The following is a 20373-nucleotide window of genomic DNA, read 5'->3' on the forward strand; positions in this document are numbered from 1 at the left end:
CGATGCTGCGTTCCTGCTGTAGCTGAAGACGACAGAGAGCAGAGTGAGGAGCTGCAGAGCTCTCCTCCTTTTTATAACTCCTGCAGCCTAAGAGCTGTCACTCAAACAGAAGGTGAGGCTGGGCGAGGCATGGGGGGGGGGGGTCACGGAAAAATGTAACCTGTAACACACTAATGCTTTTATCAACCCTGCTTCACCTGCAGGCTCAGCACGACCTTTGCATCCTGAAAGGAGGGAGATTAATGAGCAGACGACGCTTCAGCAAAAGCCTCAGTAAACATCAGCGACTCCTGAGGAATGACGGGTGCGGAGGGGGGTGGTAACACCTCGAGGAACAGCCTGACAGCAACAGCAGGCTGCGGTCAGGCTCTCTGCTGCACACACGGGCCAAAGCTAGAATAAGGAGGCACCCTGCAGAGGAGCGATAACAGTGAAGCAGTTTAACACAAACACAGCACAAAAACATGAATCTACAAAGTTACAATCAGTGCAAATCATCAAATATTCATCAGATAACCAGTGAACTGTTCAGAGCTCTGATGTTTTTAATGAAAGCTGTAAAAATGTGACAGTTTGTTCTAAAGTGCAGGACATGGCTCTGTGGGCTGAGGTCACAGAGGCAGCGAAAAATCTGCAGATCCTCGAGCTGGAGGTCGGGGAGAGCGTCTCTGGACCTGAACGCAGCTCCGCCTGTGAGCCCAACCTCGTGTTCAGGAGCGAAAACACTGAACCAGCTCTGTATCCTCTCCAGGATACTTCAGGAGCTACCTGCACGACAGATTGTCCCGTTTTCATCATGCGAGCCTCTGAAGGTGTCAGAACAAACACGAGTTTAACCTTTAAAGGTTAAAGCTCTTAATCTGAACACACCCTAACATCGTTTATTCAGTCACATCAAATCTCTGCAGGGATTTAGGAAAGGTTAGTCCAAATCCACCTGGGACCTTCTCCAAGTCGCTCCTGCAGACTCTGACATCACCTCTGTATGTCTTATCATATTTTTTATTTTATATCTTTCCTCAGCGGCAGTAATCAGAGTACTCACACAGAGAGCTGTGTACTGAGAACTCGGGGATATGAACACAGGGACGTTTTGCAGTGAGCTGAGAGCGGCTGATTCATTCACAAGATCTTCTGGGGAATAGCTGATCGCTGAGTGTTTTATGAGGCAGTTGAGGATTGAGAAATCCAAACACGGCTGACATGTCGATGAGCTCTGTGAGAAATGATCTGAGGTTATCAGGTGCGAACACACCTGTGGAGTCCGGGCAGGTCGAGGGTCGCTGCCGTCGGAGTAAAAGGAGGGCAAACACACGTGGGCGTTCAGGAACGCCGTTTACTCAGAAACACACCAATAATTTCTAATTAAAGCCAAAACAACATGTTTTAATTTATGCTGCTTCAAAGTAAAGCTGCTCTGTGAGTATCGTTCATGTAACCCTCTGTTTTCAGGCGGTTACATAAGAAGACTGTCTCTTGCACTTTAGAACAACACGCAGCACCACTACACATGAGCAGGAGGAGGAAGGTATGGGATATGGGTCTGCGGCTTGGCTCACTCTGGCTTCTGCTCCGTGGGTGCTGGGTGACCCCTCGACACCCCTCGACCTGTGTGAACACCTGTGTGAACACCTGTGTTCACTGTTCATAGACACAAACTACACCTTTCGGTCCTGCGTGCTGCACAACAACATTCACTATTTAGTATTTACTGTTATTTACACTTAGCTAGATTACTGCGATGGTGTTGTGTTTATTATGTTGCTCTCTTTTTTTCTTTTTTCTCTCTCAACAGGTGATCCGGGAGATGTTTTTTCTTTTTCAGTGTCCTTCCTCACTGTCCCTCTTCCCCTCTGTTTTTCTTTTCCTTCATCTTTCTCTCTCCCTTTCCTTTCCCCCAGCCATGTCTGTCCCATCTGTAACAACTGCAAATAAAATAAAATAAGTAATAACAACAAAGGTCGATCAAATGGACCAATATGGCAAAGCCGTGATGATCCACTTGGTAAAGTAAATCCGTTGGGTATCTTTGTTGGCCTAAAGAACCAAACAGGACAGGCAAAGAAAAAAAAAAGCCTCTCTCTTCCTCAGAGGAGACTTTCTCTGCTCTCAAACAATCGCCTGTGTTTGCCAGCTGAATGTCATCACTTTTCTTTGGAAACCTCCTGAGCTGGAATACTTTAATCCCCCGCCCTTTGAACCTGCTCATTACTCTGACTGTCACTGTGTTTATGACCACCCCTCCCCATTCCTTTGTGAAACCCCACGCCCAGCTCGCAGCGTCCCATCTTTCATCGCCGGGGCTCGGAGCCGATCACGCCCTCCTCAGGACTGTAAACCTGCCCGTTTCACACAGCGAGGGGAGGGGATTAAAATCACAGTGAAACTGCCCTCTCGGTTCGCTGCCATCAGTGAATGTCGCCTAACCTGCTTCTACACCCTAAGCTGATCTCTGACCCTTCCTGGCTTTCTCCCAGCGTGATGCTTGACTTTCACTGTATGACACGATGACAGCCGTCACTCACCGAGACGTCTCTGACCCGCCCCGCAGGAGAAGCCGAGCCGGTCTCTGCTGATCGCTCTGGAGCAAAGCTGAGGTTCCAAAACTCGACGAGTGCGCGACTGTTAACAGTCTTATTGCTAATCAGAGATTTCTGACATGGAAGGAAAGTTAAGTTGGCAACAATTATCAAAATGTTCTTAATTTATGTTTCTTAACAAACACATGACACAATAAAAACAGAAGACGTGTTTTATTAACAAAAGAACAGCAAACATGTCAAACGTTTAAACTAAGAAACATTTTAAGAATTTTTCAATTTGATTACATCAAAATGTCTCTAAAAGGTTTAGATGGAAGCAAAAAGTCTGGGAAAGTCAGCGGTGCTAAAGAGAAACAGCTGTTTCTGTTAAACAGCTTCCTCCAGCTGTTTAGCAGCGGATCATGTGACCTGTCAGCAGGTCGGTCACATGATCGGGTATCAAAAGAGTGTATCAGAAAGGCAGAGCGTCAACAACCAGCAACAAACTGAATCATGTTCCTCACTGTGAACATCTCATCATCTACGCAACACGACATCATCAGCATGCTCAGAGACCCTGGAGGAACCTCTGTGCGCAGGGACGAGGCCGATCACCGTGACCTTCAAACACCACTCTGTGATAAATCAGGAACGCTTCCAGAAACCGGCATCTACGAGCAGCTCAGCGTGCCGCCCACACGTGCATGTTACAGCTCCATCAGGCAGAGACGAAGCCACACGTCGCCATGATGGAGAAACAGCGCTGTTGAGTGTCCATGAACGCAACAACAGGGTGAAGCAGAGCCAGGACTGCTGAACAGCTGGAATCCTCCATCAGACCAGAACAGCTGCTGTGTTTTTATTTAACTGAAGAACTCATTTCCAGCTAAGCTTACCTGAAAAAAAAAAAACATCGATTTGTCAGGAGCGACAGGTGTGCAGGGCGTTACACTTTTAGTAACCGGGTGACAGTGTTTCCTGAGAAGGAACGCACATACCATCCCCAGCCTGTCACTGGGGAAAGTACCACAGCTGTGGAAGACCTCCTGTGTGGTACCGGTACCAAAGACCTCCCATCCCAAGGACCTCAGCAGCTACAGGCCGGTAGCCCTGACATCACATCTGATGAAGACCCTCGAGAGGTTGGTTCTAAACCATCTGCGCCCCCTGGTGAGGTCTTCATTGGATCCGCTGCAGTTTGCTTACCAGCCTGGCATCGGGGTGGAGGACGCCATCATCTACCTCCTGCACTGAGCTCTGACTCACCTGGAGAAGCCTGGAAGCACTGTGAGGATCATGTTCTTTGATTTCTCCAGTGCTTTCAACACCATCCAGCCACGACTTCTGAAAGACAAGCTGGAGCTATCAGGAGTGGACCACCACATGTCCCAGTGGATACTGGACTACCTCACAGAACGTCCACAGTATGTGAGGTCACAGGGCTGTGTCTCTGACAGGCTGGTCTGCAGTACGGGGGCCCCACAGGGATCTGTGCTGGCACCGTTCCTCTTCACCCTCTACACTGCAGACTTCTCCATCAACTCCCCACGCTGCCTCCTACAGAAGTTCTCTGACGACTCTGCCATAGTCGGCCTCATCACAGGTGAGGACGACTCAGAGTACAGACAGTGGACTCTGGACTTTGTAGACTGGTGTCAGCAGAACCACCTGCTGATCAACGCCGGGAAAACCAAGGAGTTGGTGGTGGACTTCCGGAGACGCAGACCCACCACACTGACACCGGTGAACATCCAGGGAGTGGACATTGAGATAGTGGACTCTTATAGGTACCTGGGTGTTCACCTGAATAATAAACTGGACTGGAGCCACAACACTGATGCTCTTTACAGGAAGGGTCAGAGCAGACTCTACCTGCTGAGGCGGCTGAGGTCATTTGGAGTACAGGGAGCGCTTTTAAAGACCTTCTATGACTCTGTGGTGGCATCTGTCATTTTTTACAGTGTTGTGTGTTGGAGCAGCGGTTTATCGGCAGCTGAGAGGAAGAGGTTGGATAAACTCATCAGGAAGGCCAGCTCTGTTCTGGGATGCACCCTGGACCCAGTGCAGGTGGTAGGAGACAGAAGGACTCTGGCCAAAATAACATCTCTGATGGACAGAGTCTCCCACCCCATGCATGTAAATGTTGCTGAACTGCAGAGCTGCTTCAGTGACAGACTGCTGCATCCTCGATGCATGAAGGAGCGTTTCCGCAGGTCCTTCCTCCCTGCAGCTGTCAGACTGTACAATCAGAACTGCTCCCAACAAACATAGATGTTTACATCAGCACTGTAACTTGCACTAATCAATGAAACAACTACTACTGTTGTAACTTGCATATTATTTTTCTCAGAGTATATGAAAAAAGAGCTCTTAGCTTAAACCACAGTGTGGCCTCACTGAAGGTTTCCACAAACATGCAGCTGTGGTACTGAGAATGTTTCGTTTCCATGTGAGCAAACAGTTTAACAACTGGATACTAGTGGTGTGCGATGTTGCATATTTTGGTATCGATCCGATACCAAATAAATACGGGCCAGTATCACAGATACCGATACTTTTCAATAAGTAAGGTGGATGCGTCATTGAATTGCCAAATCTCAATTAATTTCCATGACCTTAAGTGTTTTTGTGATGTTTCCATTTTATTTTAAATGCTTAAAACCCAGGACATAATTAAGACAAAGTTCATAATTAAATAGAAAATAAATATTATCAATTTTTTTTTTTTTGGGGGGTGGGGGGGTGGGGGGGGGGGGTGGATCTTAAATAAAAAATGCTCGCAAACCAGTAAAGAAATTAAAACAAACAAGTACTGTTGAGAAACTATAATACAAAAATTACAACAGAAATTCTCAACAACAAAAACAACAACTGCTGAAATATAAATAACAGGCTGTTGCAGTGCCACTTCCCCTCAACAGGCTTCCTGTAGGAGCCCTAAATAAATTAATGAGCCGCTCTGAAGTCTTGGGGTCTTTGATACTCCAGACCTGAACGATATGGAAACTGCTTTCTTCCAGTCTCAAACGACATTACTCCAACAGACCGAATCACCAGTTAAAGTAAAAGGCAACTCTGTAAATGCCGTTGAGCAAAGCAAATACCCGAGCATATAACCAGCCGACGTCTTACCACACAGCAAAGCTAAATGCTGTCACATGACGCCTCTACACGAGGATCCCAGTGTGCTACACCGAACACACCAAAGTCACATGTGACCTGCACACAGAAGCACAACAACAAGACAATTACACAAACCAAAAGTAGCAACACACAATCTCAAGCCAGTGATCTTTGTCTCCACCCCACAGACAGTCGTGTACCATGTGGTCCTACACCATCAACGCACGGCTACAACTACACACTCTACACCAACTCAACCAAAGGCCCACCTGCTTCAGGACCAGAACTAATGAATGATCTCAACCTGCTCCCAGTTTCCTGCAGAGGTCAGTGCCACTGGTTTACTTTGAGCAACTCCCAATCTGATACACAATACCAACAACAGTAACCTCACTTTACCTGCCGAGTGTTCAGAGGTGCACGTGGCTCGAGGAAACTAAACGCAAACTCGGGAGCGAGCTACCAAACTCCTGGGTGTACCCCACCCAAGATAACCAAACAATTTAATTTATACAGCGACAAATCACAACAACAGTCGCCTCAAGGCGCTTTATACTGTAAGGTAGACCCTACAATAATACATAATAAATGCACATACTTTGATGGAAGGGCAGCACAGCCACCCAGCTGAAACACACTCAGTAAAAAGAGTTTACTCCATCACAGTGAACACATGAACCATCAGTCACCCACTACAAAAACTCCAAATATCCAACATAGAGTCAAAGTATCCCGTGTGAGGCCGCGTGGAGGTGAAGACGATGTGTTCATTCCTCAGCCTCCCTGGATGGTTCAGCATAAACTGAACCATTGAATAAAAATATTGTTAAAATATTAAAACATCCAACTCGAGTTAGAACATCATATTTAAGATTTAATTTACTGAGCAGTTCATACCTTGATGGACGATTGAGCATCCATCAAGGTACGTCTGAAAACAATCATCTTCCTCTCCTTCCTCTCGTTGTTTCTCCAGCTGTCTGGGTGGAGGTGCCACATGTCCGGCGAGCTCCCGCCTCTGTATGTCCAAAGTTCACAGAAAGTGTTTGTTTGCTGAGCTGGTTGAAAGCTGCCTCTGGGACTAAATGCCACTCTAAACGCCACAGCCTGACTGCAGCATGAACGAACGGTGGTGATGAGGAGGTGAAGACGACGTGTAGGGGTGTAAGCGATCCTGGGACGAGATTATGCTCTGATTTGCTGAGTAGTACCTCCGTCTGCAGCACCTACAAAGGTAACTTGATTTGTTTTTTGAGGCAGCAAACTGCCTTCAGATTGAACTCATCGTTGACTGAAAGTGTTTGAAAGATGCTCCAGACCAGCCCACTTTTCTTTATTCTTTAAAATATTAATTTGTTTCTATTCCGTATTCACTCGTGTTCATGTTCATGCTGCAGACATCAATGACGCCGTGGTTGTGGCACCAGCTCAGCTTATTTCAGAGGAAGTTTGGAGTAAGAACTATGGAGGACGCAGAGCTGAAGACAAAGTTCAGCAGTTTGTAACGGGGAACTACAAATATGGCTCCCATCGAGCAGCAACAGCATGGTTTCATGATAGAAACTGATATCAGCTACTGGAGCTGACACTGGTTCTGCAGACTGACACTAAAACCTCCTTATTTCCTGCCAGGCATGATGTGTTTGTCCCTGCAGAGCAGCAGCATGAAACACAGACGAGTGTTTACCAGCTGAAATCATCTGCTTCATGTTTTTACTATCGTGACCTCTGAGTTCACTCTTCCTGGAACTCGTCGAGTCTCACTGGTATCAAAAGCCTCAAATACCTCGCTGATAATAACCGACGCAAAGCCTTCCAGCAGTTTCTAAGCCTCAGGACTGTTGGACTCACTCCAGCATCAAGTGGCACAACCAGCCATTACACAAACACAAGTGAGACAGAACGAGGCTGAAAATAGGCAGACGGACGGGTTATTTACTGACCTCAGGTGTGAACAGCACTGCTGTTACTCTTTAACTGCTGCTGTTTATCAGGAGGATTTCAGTCTTTTCCATTAGTTCAGTTTAAGGAGCAAATGCAGACATCACAACTCTTGACATGAGTCCTGCTTTGACTGTGCAGGCTGTCACACAGGTGTGCTCACTCACCTGATTCAGCAACACAAAGGACGCACAATCATTCTGCCACTGATACAGAAGCAACCACGGCAGCTTTCAGAGCACTGAAACAGAAACATCTTTGTTGGAGTTTCAGAAAGAAGCTTCTGAACCGGTGAAGATGCAGAAAGTGTAAAACTGAGTGAACAAGAAGCAGAGTTTGTGTCTGTGACTAAAAATCCCTCAGAGCTGTCCAGACGTTAATGAAGGCACCGTTACTGTGCACGCGTGTGCATCGCTCCTGTTTCACTGCTTATTAAAGCCCGACACGCTGATACAGTCACATTAAAGCTGCAGTTTGGCACACGTTCAAATAAACGACCTGTAAATCGCTCAGTGTGTTCACAGGGAAGATCAGTTCAGGATCAAACGTCTCTGCATCTGCGCAGAAATGAGACTGAAAACCTGAAACTCAGTTTCAGTAAAATCCAGGTTTTCCCATCCAAGTAGTAACCGGGCCCGACCCGGCTTAGATCAGGCGAGCGCGGGCGTGCTCAGGTGGTGTGGGCCCTACGCCGTGGTTTATTATGGAGGACTGGGCTGTGAACGTGCAGGGTTCAGTCACAGCACACCCCGTTTGTGCAGTGTTGGGGAACCTGTGAACCTGTTATTACTACAGATGACCTCATTAGATATGAATGTCAGAGCTGTGGCAGAGTCACAATACAACAAGCACGCAGGGAATCGAGATATGTGAGTGATAAATTCACCAAACCGTGAATCTCACAGTGATTAATACTGTAACAAACACCTGACGCTGAAACTGCCTCAGAGCCTGATGTGGACGTGAGGGACACCCTGTGCTACTCGAACAAACAGCAGAGACACCTGTATGCACACCACAGCGCTCACGTTCACCTGTTCCCTTAAAAACACGGAAAACTGAATCAACTATAGAGCTGATAACCAATAATAATATTAATATTTATCAATATTTATTCTGCAAACGTCTCTTTGACCTGAACCATGAACAGGATCTCCACACACCGAGTGGAGGTCTGATGGTGGCTCTGACATGTACTCAAAGTAAGAAAGTAAAAGTAGCTCTTTGGAGAATGTTTCCATTTTTGTGCAAAGCGAACTGAACCCTGTGCCTAATGTAATAACAAAATAATATCAGTAGATGGAAACAGAAACTTTATTTCAGCTTATTTTCATTCTAATAAATGTGCTCAGCTTGAGTCAGTTACGTAGAACATGAGCTTTTCCTGTTGCCTGTGACTTTGACTCTAAACAGGAAAATGTGAACAGTCAGAGGTTAAAGTGGATTCAGCAGGTGGGGGAACCTAAAATCAGTTGAATGTCTCAGTGTGGGAAAATAATCATAACTCACAATCATTTCTACTGAGAGCTCCAGTGGAGCTACGTTTTCTTAGTGTGCAGGCTGTACACACAGGTGTGCTCGCACCTGAATTCAACCAGATGTGAGCAGATGTTTCATGAGTTGTCCTGGCTGATTTCACCCTCCACACTGACAGTACACTGTGTATGCTGTCTTTATATTAGACAGTCACACACTGGTCTTTACTTTAAACCATCACAGGGCAGCAGACTCACCTGTTCATCACAGGGCAGCAGACTCACCTGTTCATCACTGTGCAGCAGACTCACCTGTTCATCACAGGGCAGCAGACTCACCTGTTCATCACAGGGCAGCAGACTCACCTGTTCATCACAGGGCAGCAGACTCACCTGTTCATCACAGGGCAGCAGACTCACCTGTTCATCCTGCACTAACCTGCAGCCTTTAAATAACAGTCAGTCTGCCTCAGTTTGTTTAGCAGCAGCTTTATGAACAAACATCATGTGACACGTACAGATTTAACAACATGAGGACTTCCATGTGAGCTTTAAATGAGCATCCTTCCTTTGACTCTAAGCTCTCTGCTTCCTCTCCCGTCCTTCTTTCTTCTCTCTCTCCATCTCTGAGTGAACGTAGCTCTCTGTCTTTTCTGTTCCTGTCAAATAAGCAGCTGGACTTTAGCTTCAGCGCACTGTGAGACAAACTGCACACACACAGTTTGTGTGTTTGCTGGTGTTTGTTGAGTTCATAGAAATGCTGCATTTCAAGTGACCTGACCCTTGAAAATGTTACTCCCTTTGTGCTCGCTCCTCTTCTGTAGCAGTAGCTAGATGCCGAAGTTGCTTTGATGATTGAAGGCTCGCAGTGACGAAATAATAACTCGACTCAAATGTGTTAAAGCAAAAGTAACAAGTCTGTTTTAAAGTGTGAGGAGTAGAAATGACAGATATTTGTTTAAAAATGTAGGGAGCAGGGGTGGGGAGGGGGAGGAAAGGGGCTTGCAGGGTTTGGGTTTGGGGTAATGCTCTCGGGAAACTCAATATGTTGCATGTTTGCGGTGTGCTGTATAAGACAGTTTCCATTTGTTCTAAAAACAAATAAACATTGCATTACAAAAAAAATGCAGGAAGTAAAAATAAAAAGTTGTCAGAGAAAAACTACCCAGCTAAAGTACAGATACCTGAAAATTCTACAAATACTTGAAGTATTTGTACTTAGTTACTTCCCAGCTCTGGATAGATTCCTGTGTCAGAGCTCTGCTGCAGCTCTGAGAGGCTGAAGCTGCAGGCTGTGTTTCCTCCTGTGAGCAGCAGAGGGCAGCGTTTCACTGAACAGCCCAGCTTCACAGCTTCACCTCTGAGACTCTGCTGTGAGTAGAAACATGTTCAGTTTGTTTCTGCTGGGATGTTTTACTGTCTTCATGCTGAATGGAGCTCCTGCTTCACTTTGTGAGTCACAGTTTGGTCCCTGAGGCCCGTGACCACATCAGAGGGTGGCGAGCTCATCAGGGCCCAACATTTGTGCGTTTTCTCTTCTTCTTCATCATGTCTTTTTCTGCTGCGATGCCTGTTACAGTTTTACTCCATATGCAAGTAAAATGGACGCAATTAAAACACGCTGATTTGATCTGAAGTGAAACTAAAGCTAAGAAGCTCTGCAGAAGGCTAAAGTTACCTGACAGCGCCCTCTAGTGGGAGCTTGGTCAAATCATTTGACACAAATTATTAATAAATTATAACAAAAGAAAACAAAGTTAAAATACTGATGAGTAATGTTTAAATTAAGGGAATGAAGATGGACTTTTGTTTGTGATAAATTCTGTTGGCGGACTTCATCTAAACTAATGCTAATAATCTGTTTTTTATGCAGCACAAAAAAACTGAAAATAAAGATTTTTATGATCTAGCTGTTCTGCTCTGATGATTTTCAAAAGAATTTCCATTGTTTGAAATCAGGGAGATGAATTCTTAACTTGGAGGAAATATTTTAAAAGAATCAAATATTTAAAAAAAAAATCTGAAAATAAATAAATTTAAAAATAAAACTCACGAAGGACGTGCTGCGCTCTGCAGACATTTTAAAAAATGTTTGCAGAGCGGAAGAAATTATCATTATTTATTTATCTATAATTTATTGTATCTTTGTTTTGGTGAAATCTGATTATGAAAGTGTTGCTGGGCATAAAAGTCAGTATGTAAATCGAGCCTTTTCACTCAGTTAATGAGAGTTTGTTATCCTTCCATTTCATTAAATTATTTGTTGTCATTTATTTATTTTGGGGGGACATTTTGTTTGTTTTGTTTGTTGTTGTTTTTGTAAAAACAAAAACCAAACAAACAAACCCGAAATCATTGAAAAACTAACTGTAATAACAGCAGACTCCCCACTAGGGGTCAGTGTTTTACCACATGCAGACTGAGGCTGAGGTCGGGTGGTGCAGAGGTTGCAGGTCCTGCTTTCAGACCTCAGTAAATACATTTATCGATAATTTTTAAATTAATACATTTAAAATCATATTTTTTTTACCTGCTGTCGCAAATTTTTCATATCTGGGATTAAACAAAAAACATCATATGTGAACACGATGTCATTAATTTAAGATGTTAGATTTACGTCATATATGTACACATTCTCTGTGTTTAACTTTAAATAAACAAACTGATGCTTTTAGCAGTTGGAGGAAAAGTTAATGTGTTAAACTCGATCACTCGCTCAGTCATTTGGTTTAAAGGAGAAGATAAAGCAGGAGGTTCTGCAGCATCAGCCTGCTGAACACTTCATAGACACGTCACCTTCACTTACCGGAACTTCAACATTATGCGCTCCATACTGTACATATATGCCATTTGTTTTGCACAATATCCAACTGCTGACCTCTGTATATTTTATTTTATTTTATGTATACACACACACACACACACACACACACACACACACACACACACACACACACACACACACATATACATATTCAGTAATGCGCATACATTCTTATATTTGTACATATATTTATTCTGATAATTCCCAGATTCCCATTCTTATATTTAGCTTTGTTCTGATGGTTGTTGTATTTTGCACGCCTCTGTTGCTTGTGAAGCTCACACACAAGAATTTCACTCACATGTGCTGCACCAGTGTAGCTGCACACGTGATGTGACGATAACAGTGATTTGATTTGATTTAAAACACTTCATTTCTGCTTCAACAGTGACGGAACTCATCGTGATGTCCACGCAGAGATGGATTCAGAGCCGTGCAGGTGTTTACATCATCAGGAACACCTGACATCTTTCCCAGCACGCACACCTCAGCAGACCGGTTTGCTGTTTGCTTTGCAAACACTCGTCATCCTGTTTGCATCTCAAACATTTCCTGCAAACACGTTCGGAGCACATCGTGGAGTCAAAGCGATCGTCACGTCAGCAGGTAGTTTTCACAGGAGTTAACCCACAAACATGGAGATGGAAGCTTTACCCCTCAGCCATCATGGGGGGTGTTTCACCCCGCTGGGTGGGTGGCGTTGGCACCTAAGCTTTCTAATACAACAACTATAATTTTAAAATTGATACCCATTCATACCATGGGTCTGTGAGCAGCCCGGGGGTGGGACTCTTAAAATCTAAAGAATAAAAAAACATTTTGACTGAGTCACATTAACGATTTCTGTTTTTCCCGCAGAATCGATTCATTTTTTCTGAACATATTGTTTGGGTTTAAATTACTTTTGATGAAATGGCTAATGTGTGATTGGTGGAACCAACACCAGAGCGAATATTGTAGGTTCTTCAGCTAATCGTGAACCGGAGCTTCATAAACTGAGCTTAGCACGTTCAGGGCTGCCAGGGAGGCTGATGTGGACTCGCCTGGCTCTGCAGCTCTCCGGTGAAGGCTATCCAAAAGCTTCCTGATCTTCTGCTCCTGCTCAGCGAGGGCCTCCTGGAGCTCGAGGATCTTCTCCAGGTAAGAGTCCAGGTGGTTGTTCAGGCCATCATTGGTGAGCCTCGTGTTGTCAGAGATGTTGACGACATCGGGTGGTTTAAAGCCTCCTGCAGAGGCAAAGCCTGCATCATGACCGAAGACTTTGCTTGTTGCCGACAGACGAGTGAGCTGCTTTCCTTTGACTTTATTAAATATCTTCATCGTCACAGAGCAGAAGAATTAAATTAAAGCATATTAAAGCAGCCCAGCGCTGCCTGAGGGTCAGATTTATCCAGAAACTATTAGCTCAACCACACAGTCACTGTTTATTTATGAATGAAAACTGTTTCTGTTATATAAACACCGTCGTTCTCTTAGGTGACCTCTCTTCAGTCACAGCTGTCGTGCCGTTTCCGGATTAAATCGTGTTATTTACGCCGGCTTCTTTCCTGACTCACCATCGCGCACTTCTCTTGGCACTTTGTTGATCATCAGTATAAATGACAGAAGTCTCCATTATATTTGATGCTTTGTGGGAATCTGAGCTGTCTGGTCCATAAATTAAAGCAAGTTTAATGCCGCACATATAAGATCACCAAACGTTCCTTCGACTCCATGAGTGCTTGGGTCAGAGCATTACAGTTCACACACATCTTAAGGAAAGGAGCTCTGACTGTCATACTGATGACATCAAGCCACACCTGAACCACAGACAACGTCAGGAGAAGCTTACCTGGGCGAGGACAAAATGACTTGAGACACCAGAGGAAGTCGAGAGAGGCACAGAAGGATTTGGGGTCATGTGCTGGTGGCTGGTTCGTTGTGTTTGAATCCAAAGTCAATGAAACATCTGTCAGGAGATCTTCGAGGGCTTCGTGCATTCATCCACTGACGAGCTTTCTGGAGTTGTTGATTTCCTCGTCCAGCAGGACCTATGATCTGCTCACAGCGTCAGACCTGAGGTCAGATGTTCTTACTGTGTTTGATATTCCAGCAACTCTGCTGAACCCCACAGAGAGTCTGTGAGACACTCAGGTAACATCCAGGTGAGCTGATCGCCTCCATGCTACACTTCATATTAAAGGAGCCCCAACCAAACCCCGAGAGCATTAACGTACTTTCCAGAAACATTTTTGATCCTTCTGAGGAAAATCTTGTAATACTTTTTCACGACCTAGAAGCCATAATCAATAACGATTTTTTTTAAAGGTTTCACTTCATGTGTAATGAGTACAGACACATAAAGATCTGATAAAAAATACTCTAAACCTTCATTTTTGTATTCCTGTAAATGCTGCAGCTCTGAACAAACATGTCTGAATGTGTTTGGTGGATCTTATCGGTGTTATCGGTCCTGTGCTGGTCTGTTAGTCACACTGAAAGAAGTCTGATCAGTTCTGTTAATGTTGAAGTGCATCGCAGAGCAGTGACTGCCTCCTGTTACACATCAGTGACTCACTGAGCTGCTGAACAAAGACCTTTACTCTGCACTCATCACGTCAACATGCAGGTAAGAAAACACACCTGAGCAAACGAGCTCGGCAGACTTTATGACAGTCCTGCATGCGTGACTGTCGTAAAGCTGAGGACAGCTGCTACAAACCTCCCCCAGCACACACACTCAGACTGTCTGCTGATGCTGCAAGAGGCTCAGACACTCAGATAAATGTCAAATCAACCAATCAGATCACACGAGAGCCGCTCCGGGTCAGGATCTGCATCCCACAATTCAATTCACAGCTGGAGTGAAACACGGAAACTCAAAGTAGAATTCACGTTCCATCAGTTGCAGCGAGTCATCCTGAAGCAGACCATCGCACCACCGCGTCCGCCTGCTGCTCTGATGGTCCCGTTATGAAACGCCGTTAGTCTGATGCTGATGTAGCGGGACTCGAACCTTCCACATAATTCAGCTTCTGTCTCATCAGTCCACTGAATATTTCCCCAGACGATATTTGTTGGCAGTGGTTTTTGCAGCTGTCCAATGGAAAGCCTTAGAAATGTCTCTGTAAGCCTTTCAGACTGACGGACCTCAGTGACTTTGTTTCTCAGCTGTTCGCTCTGACCTTCCTGACCTGCTGTCTGTCTACACTAAGTGGTACAAGACCAAAGCCAGGAAGCTCATGATGGACCTCTCCCATCCCAACAATGGACTCTTCTCACTGGTGAGGTCTGGGAAGCACTTCAACTCCCTTAAGACCAGAACAGAGAGAATGAGGAGCTTCTGCTGGACTCTCTCTCATTACTATACATCAGCAACTGTTTATTTGCACTTTATAATTTCATAAATTTGTTTATCTGCACGTTGTATTTATGTTTTTGGGGGTTTTTTTTACCTTAAATTTTACTGTAAATTTGTACATTTTAATTTGTATATTATGTTTCTTGCTAATTTAGTTTTATGTTTACTTTTATGTCTATGTTGAGTTTTTTATGGTCGGCATTGCACAGCAACAAGCACTTCACTGCATGTCGTACTATGTATGATTGCATACGTGACAAATAAAATGTGACACATGAAGTGCTGCTCTTTGAGATGGAGTAGCCTGCTTCGCTCTCTCAGACAGGCAAGCATTAAGTGAATTTTAAAACCTCCTCACTTTGCAGTTATGATGAAGGGTAAGTATCTATAATTTGTCTGCAAATGTGCGTAATCTGTAATGTACGTAATTTTTGCTGCATTTATGGGGACAGATTCAATGCTGGAGCCTCTGCTGGACGTTAGAGGAACTGCAGCTTTTGGTTTTCAGCTCTGAATGTTGATGTTCATTCATTTAAATGTATTGAGACATTTAAAAAATGTAATATTGCTGTTCAGAAGGAAAAAGAACTGAAACACACACATTAATCAGTTCATCAGGAGAGTTTTATTTGTGCACTTCTGAGAACGTTTAGGAACGTGTTGACGGATGTTTGTCGTCTCATTTCATCTCCTGAGTTTCGGTGGTCACCTCTCCGTCCTCAGTGGTCTCTCTGGTGACAATCACCACTTTGCGAGTGGTGGTCTTTTTGGAGGAAGACGAGCTGTGGGGAAACGCAGAGACACAAATCCAGTTAACGTATCATCCTTTAAGCAAAAGCCATCTGTGCTGTGATTCAACATAACAGTTTATTGAGATCAGTGCAGAGGTGCATCTGCTAACTTTCATATTAGTATTTTTAATCAGAGATCAGTAGCAAAGTGTTTGAAACCAAATTAGTGGGGAAAAGCGTGACAGTAGCTGGTTCCTGATGATGGATGTGTGCCAGCTCACCTGTCCAGTTCTCCATCCAGCAGCCTTCTGTACTCCGCGATCTCCATCTCCAGCCTGGTTTTGATGTCAAGCAGCATCTGGTAATCTTGTCGCTGACGCTCCAGGTCGGCCCTCAGCTGCATCAACTGTTCTTCGAGAGACGTCACCTGCTGCTGGTAACCTGCCAGCATGCTGGCGTACCTGCTCTGGGTTTCGGCTAGAGTGTTCTCCAGAGACTTTTTCTGGAGATGAGAAGAAAGAGTCTCAGAAGATTTGCAGAATCGAACACTGAGGAAAAGTCAGCAGTAAAAGGTTAAAACTCACCATACTGAGCTGTGCTTGGAGCTCGATCTCCAGACTTTGCAGGGTGCGTTTGAGCTCTGTGATCTCAGAGCGAGACGACTGAAGAACCTCTGTGCTCTCAGCGACCGTCTTATTCAGCTCATCAGACTGAAAACACGCACACACACACACGCACACACACACACACACACAGACACACACAGACACACACACACACACACAGACACACACACAGACACACACACACACACAGACACACACACACAGACACAGACACAGACACACACACACACACACACAAACACACACACACACACACACACACACACACACAGACACACGCGCGCACACACACAGACACAGGCACACACGCGCGCACACACACAGACACAGGCACACACGCGCGCACACACACACACACACACAAACACACACACACACACACACACACACACACACAGACACACGCGCGCACACACACAGACACAGGCACACACGCGCGCACACACACAGACACACGCACACACGCGCACACACACACAGACACACACACACACACACACACACAGACACACACACACACACACACGCACACACACGCGCACACACGCACACACACGCACACACACGCGCACACACGCACACACACACGCACACACGCACACACAGACACACACACACGCACACACAGACACACGCACACACAGACACACACACACACACACACACAGACACACACAGACACACACACACACATTTGAAATGGTTGCAAGACTAAAATCAGCACCTATGCAGATGACACTATGCTAAATTGATTTAATATGATAATGATGTTGCCTTATGCCAGAACACTTACTCTACGAGTACGTAGGGGCAAATTCAATGTTTAAGAGTAAAATTTTTACTAATAGATGTTTAAATTTTTACAAAATCAGCGGTTGAGTGCAGTTCCTCCTGTTGCCACTAGACTGTGGTAATAAACTTTAAATTGTACTGAAAAAAAAGCTCATTTTTAGCCTTTGCTGTCATGAAGACAGCTTCTTTTTCAGCTGTGTTTGTCGAATTCATGCCTGTTTTACGGTTAAGTCTCACCTTGGTCTGGAACCAGGCCTCCAGTTCTCTGCGGTTCTTGGTAGCAACGTTCTCGTAGTGATCTCTGATTTGGGCCATAACTGCAGTCAGATCCTCCTGAGGAGCAGCATCCACCTCCACGTTCACCTGACCGCTCATCTGGGAGCGCAGCGCGAGCAAGTCCTGCAGAAGAAGAAAGTATCGCCCGTAATGCAGAGATGGAGCTTTAATAACTAATAATTCATGCAATAAGTTTTACTTTGGGTCTTGAATTTCAGTCTTCTCGCTAAAAACATCAACCTGCTCTAAGTCTAATAGTTTATAAATGTGTAATCATAGTTATTTCATCTATTTAATTATTATTTTCTTCATAGTTAGTCTCTGGTTTTACTCCCACCTCCTCATGGTTCTTCTTGAGGTGGATGAGTTCCTCCTTCAGAGACTCGATCTGCATCTCCAGGTCGGACCTCGTCATCGTCAGCTCGTCGAGGACCTTCCTCAGCCCAGCGATGTCAGCCTCCACACTCTGACGCATGCTCAGCTCGTTCTCGTACCTGTACAGCAACGAGGAGCATCGTTCGAGTCATCCAAACCATGGAGCTGTGGGAGCTTGACCTACTTTACATCTCAGTGGGAAGCCTGGTGTGGATGGTGGGTGGGTTTTTTTTTTTGGTCACATGAGAGATTTTTAGGATTACTTGCAGATATTTCTGGAGATGCTCAGTCCCAAACATCAGAACTCTGTGGCTGATCTTTTCATTAAAAAATGGATTTCAGAATCCATCCTTTACAGTTTCTTTGCTTAGTGGTGGATGCAGCTTAAATACTGGAAGCGGTGTATTCGATGTGCAGCTAACCCTGCGATGTATTTCTGTGTGATATGCTATTTAAACTAAAAACCAGAAAATTGAAAGTGTTCAGGGACTCACTTCATTTTGAAGTCTTCAGCAGCCAGCTTGGCGTTATCAATCGTCAGGTAAAGGGATCCATTTGTGCTGGTGGCGTGGAGGATCTGAAAACAGAAGGAGGAAATATTCAGGCTTTAACCGTGGAGTGTTGTTGGGATGAGGATATCATGTGACAGGCGTGGCTCCCTGCCCCGGCCTCACTGCCAGTTCACCACCTGCTGCAGAAATGATTAACAAACAATAAGAATATGCAAAGTGCAAACAAATTCCCCCTCGTGGTTTCATGTAAAACCAGAGAGGTGACCTCGGGTGTCTCGGGTGTGGCCGCACCTGCAGGAAGTCACAGATCCTGCTGCAGGGCGCGTCGGAGAGGGGGGTCGGTTTCATGCACCTCCCGTGTTTCACATGACCTCACAGCTCTATTCTCTCTTTTGTGTCTCAGCTTAGTGACATCTCACCAAGACATTTCACTGAGAACAACCTCGAGCCGAGTCAGCAGCCAAAAACGTCCCCACGTATAAAAGTGTGACATGTTTGACACGAAATACAAAAACCATCAAGCAGCAGCCGAGCTCCGGCAGGACAAGCCGCCGCACGCCCTCTTCAGATCCTCGTCATGATACGCTTTGGTATTTTCACCATGTTTACAGATGAGAAAGAAGCTGCTCTCACCTTGGCCTGCAGCTCACTTATGGTGGCGTAGTAGGCAGAGTAGTCGTTCCCCTCTACTTTGGTCTTCTTCTCAAGGAACTCCTTGATCTTCAGCTCCAGGTCAGCATTGGCCGCCTCTAGCTTGCGCACCTTCTCCAGGTAGGAGGCCAGGCGGTCGTTCAGGTTCTGCATGGCCATCTTCTTGTTGTCTGAGATATCAACGGCGTCGGCGAGGTCGAAGCCACCAGACCCGAGACCTGCGGCAGCGGAGGAGGAGAAGTTCCTGGGAGCGCTTGTGCTGGAGATGCGGACGCCGTATCCCCCGGCGCCGCCGCACACGCTGCCGGCCCTCATGGAGCCGGGGCGAGATCCTGAGACACGGTAGGACAGACTGGACATGCTGGAGACTTTTTTCTGCTCTGGACAGAGATGAGGAGAGAATGAACCGGAGACCAGCTCAAGCTGCTTTTATGCAAGTGAGGGAGGGATTCAGATACACCCCCGCCCCAGCGCAGCACTCCACCCATACCCCCACCCCCACCATGCCTCGGGGCAGGCTGAAAGGAATTTCTTATGTGCCTTTCGAAATCTACGTCCATACCTGAGTCTGAGGTGAGTGGGTGTCCCCCCCTCTTCAGATCTGATTTACCTCATCGTTTCAAACTGAAGCGCCCTCTCTCCCACGTCCAACGGATTCCTGCCATCGTGTCGCAGCCTGTCTGTTGTTTCTGTGCGTTGTGTTGTTTTTGTGCCCTGCAGGCCTGCAGCTGCTCCTCCTCCTGCTTATTGTGCAACCAAACAATGAAACACTTTGTTCCCTGCATTCTGCCTCCACCTGCTGTCAGCAAACACGGAGGGACAGTGCTCCACGCCAACATCAGGACAACACGGAAAAACACGGAAACACGAATATCTCCTGTAAGATATTCGTGTGACGAGGCTGTGATTGGTGTGTTTGTCACGCTACGGATCAGGAACTGCTGTTTGAGTAAATAAATGAAATCAAAATCTGACTTCAAACAGTGAAGTATACGTCTGTACATGCTCACACTTCTTAATGTAGTTGTTTCAGTTTAAATGTTTTATAAGGCTTATATTAGCCTAGAGTGCCCTGTAGTGCAAATATGGTCCCTGAAGGGTTTGATTCACCTCAAGGTCAAAGGTCAAACCTTCCTGTACTCTTCATTTTACTCAACGGTGACCTTCTTGTGTCATTAAATAAAA

The 20373-nt window shown here is 45.5% G+C and overlaps 1 protein-coding gene across 2 annotated transcripts; it reads right to left on the bottom strand.

Annotated features, from left to right (window-relative positions):
* Positions 1-15861: 15861 nt before the first annotated feature.
* Positions 15862-19874, bottom strand: cyt1l (type I cytokeratin, enveloping layer, like). Of its 2 annotated transcripts, none has more exons than XM_063470904.1 (8): positions 19799-19874; positions 19171-19568; positions 18520-18602; positions 17988-18144; positions 17612-17773; positions 16541-16666; positions 16238-16458; positions 15862-16007 (listed from the first exon to the last, which is right to left on the bottom strand). In XM_063470904.1, the coding sequence occupies exons 2-8, from the start codon at positions 19546-19548 to the stop codon at positions 15905-15907; spliced, it is 1230 nt and encodes a 409-aa protein (XP_063326974.1). In that variant the 5' UTR covers positions 19549-19568; positions 19799-19874; the 3' UTR covers positions 15862-15904. The 2 variants fall into 2 exon arrangements, with proteins under 2 accessions (XP_063326974.1, XP_063326973.1); XM_063470903.1 differs by having other exon boundaries at positions 19751-19864.
* Between the last annotated feature and the right edge of the window lie 499 nt (positions 19875-20373).

The sequence above is a fragment of the Pelmatolapia mariae genome, linkage group LG4 (assembly GCF_036321145.2).
Source record: "Pelmatolapia mariae isolate MD_Pm_ZW linkage group LG4, Pm_UMD_F_2, whole genome shotgun sequence".
In the NCBI taxonomy this organism is placed as follows: domain Eukaryota; kingdom Metazoa; phylum Chordata; class Actinopteri; order Cichliformes; family Cichlidae; genus Pelmatolapia; species Pelmatolapia mariae.

Coding starts and splice junctions, on each gene's coding strand:
- cyt1l (XM_063470904.1), bottom strand. CDS start 19,548: ATGTCCAGTCTGTCCTACCGTGTCTCAGGATCTCGCCCCGGCTCCATG. Junction 16,667..17,611: donor AGGCCTGGTTCCAGACCAAG/GTGAGACTTAAC, acceptor GCGTGTTTTCAG/TCTGATGAGCTGAATAAGAC. Junction 16,459..16,540: donor TCCAAGCACAGCTCAGTATG/GTGAGTTTTAAC, acceptor TCTCATCTCCAG/AAAAAGTCTCTGGAGAACAC.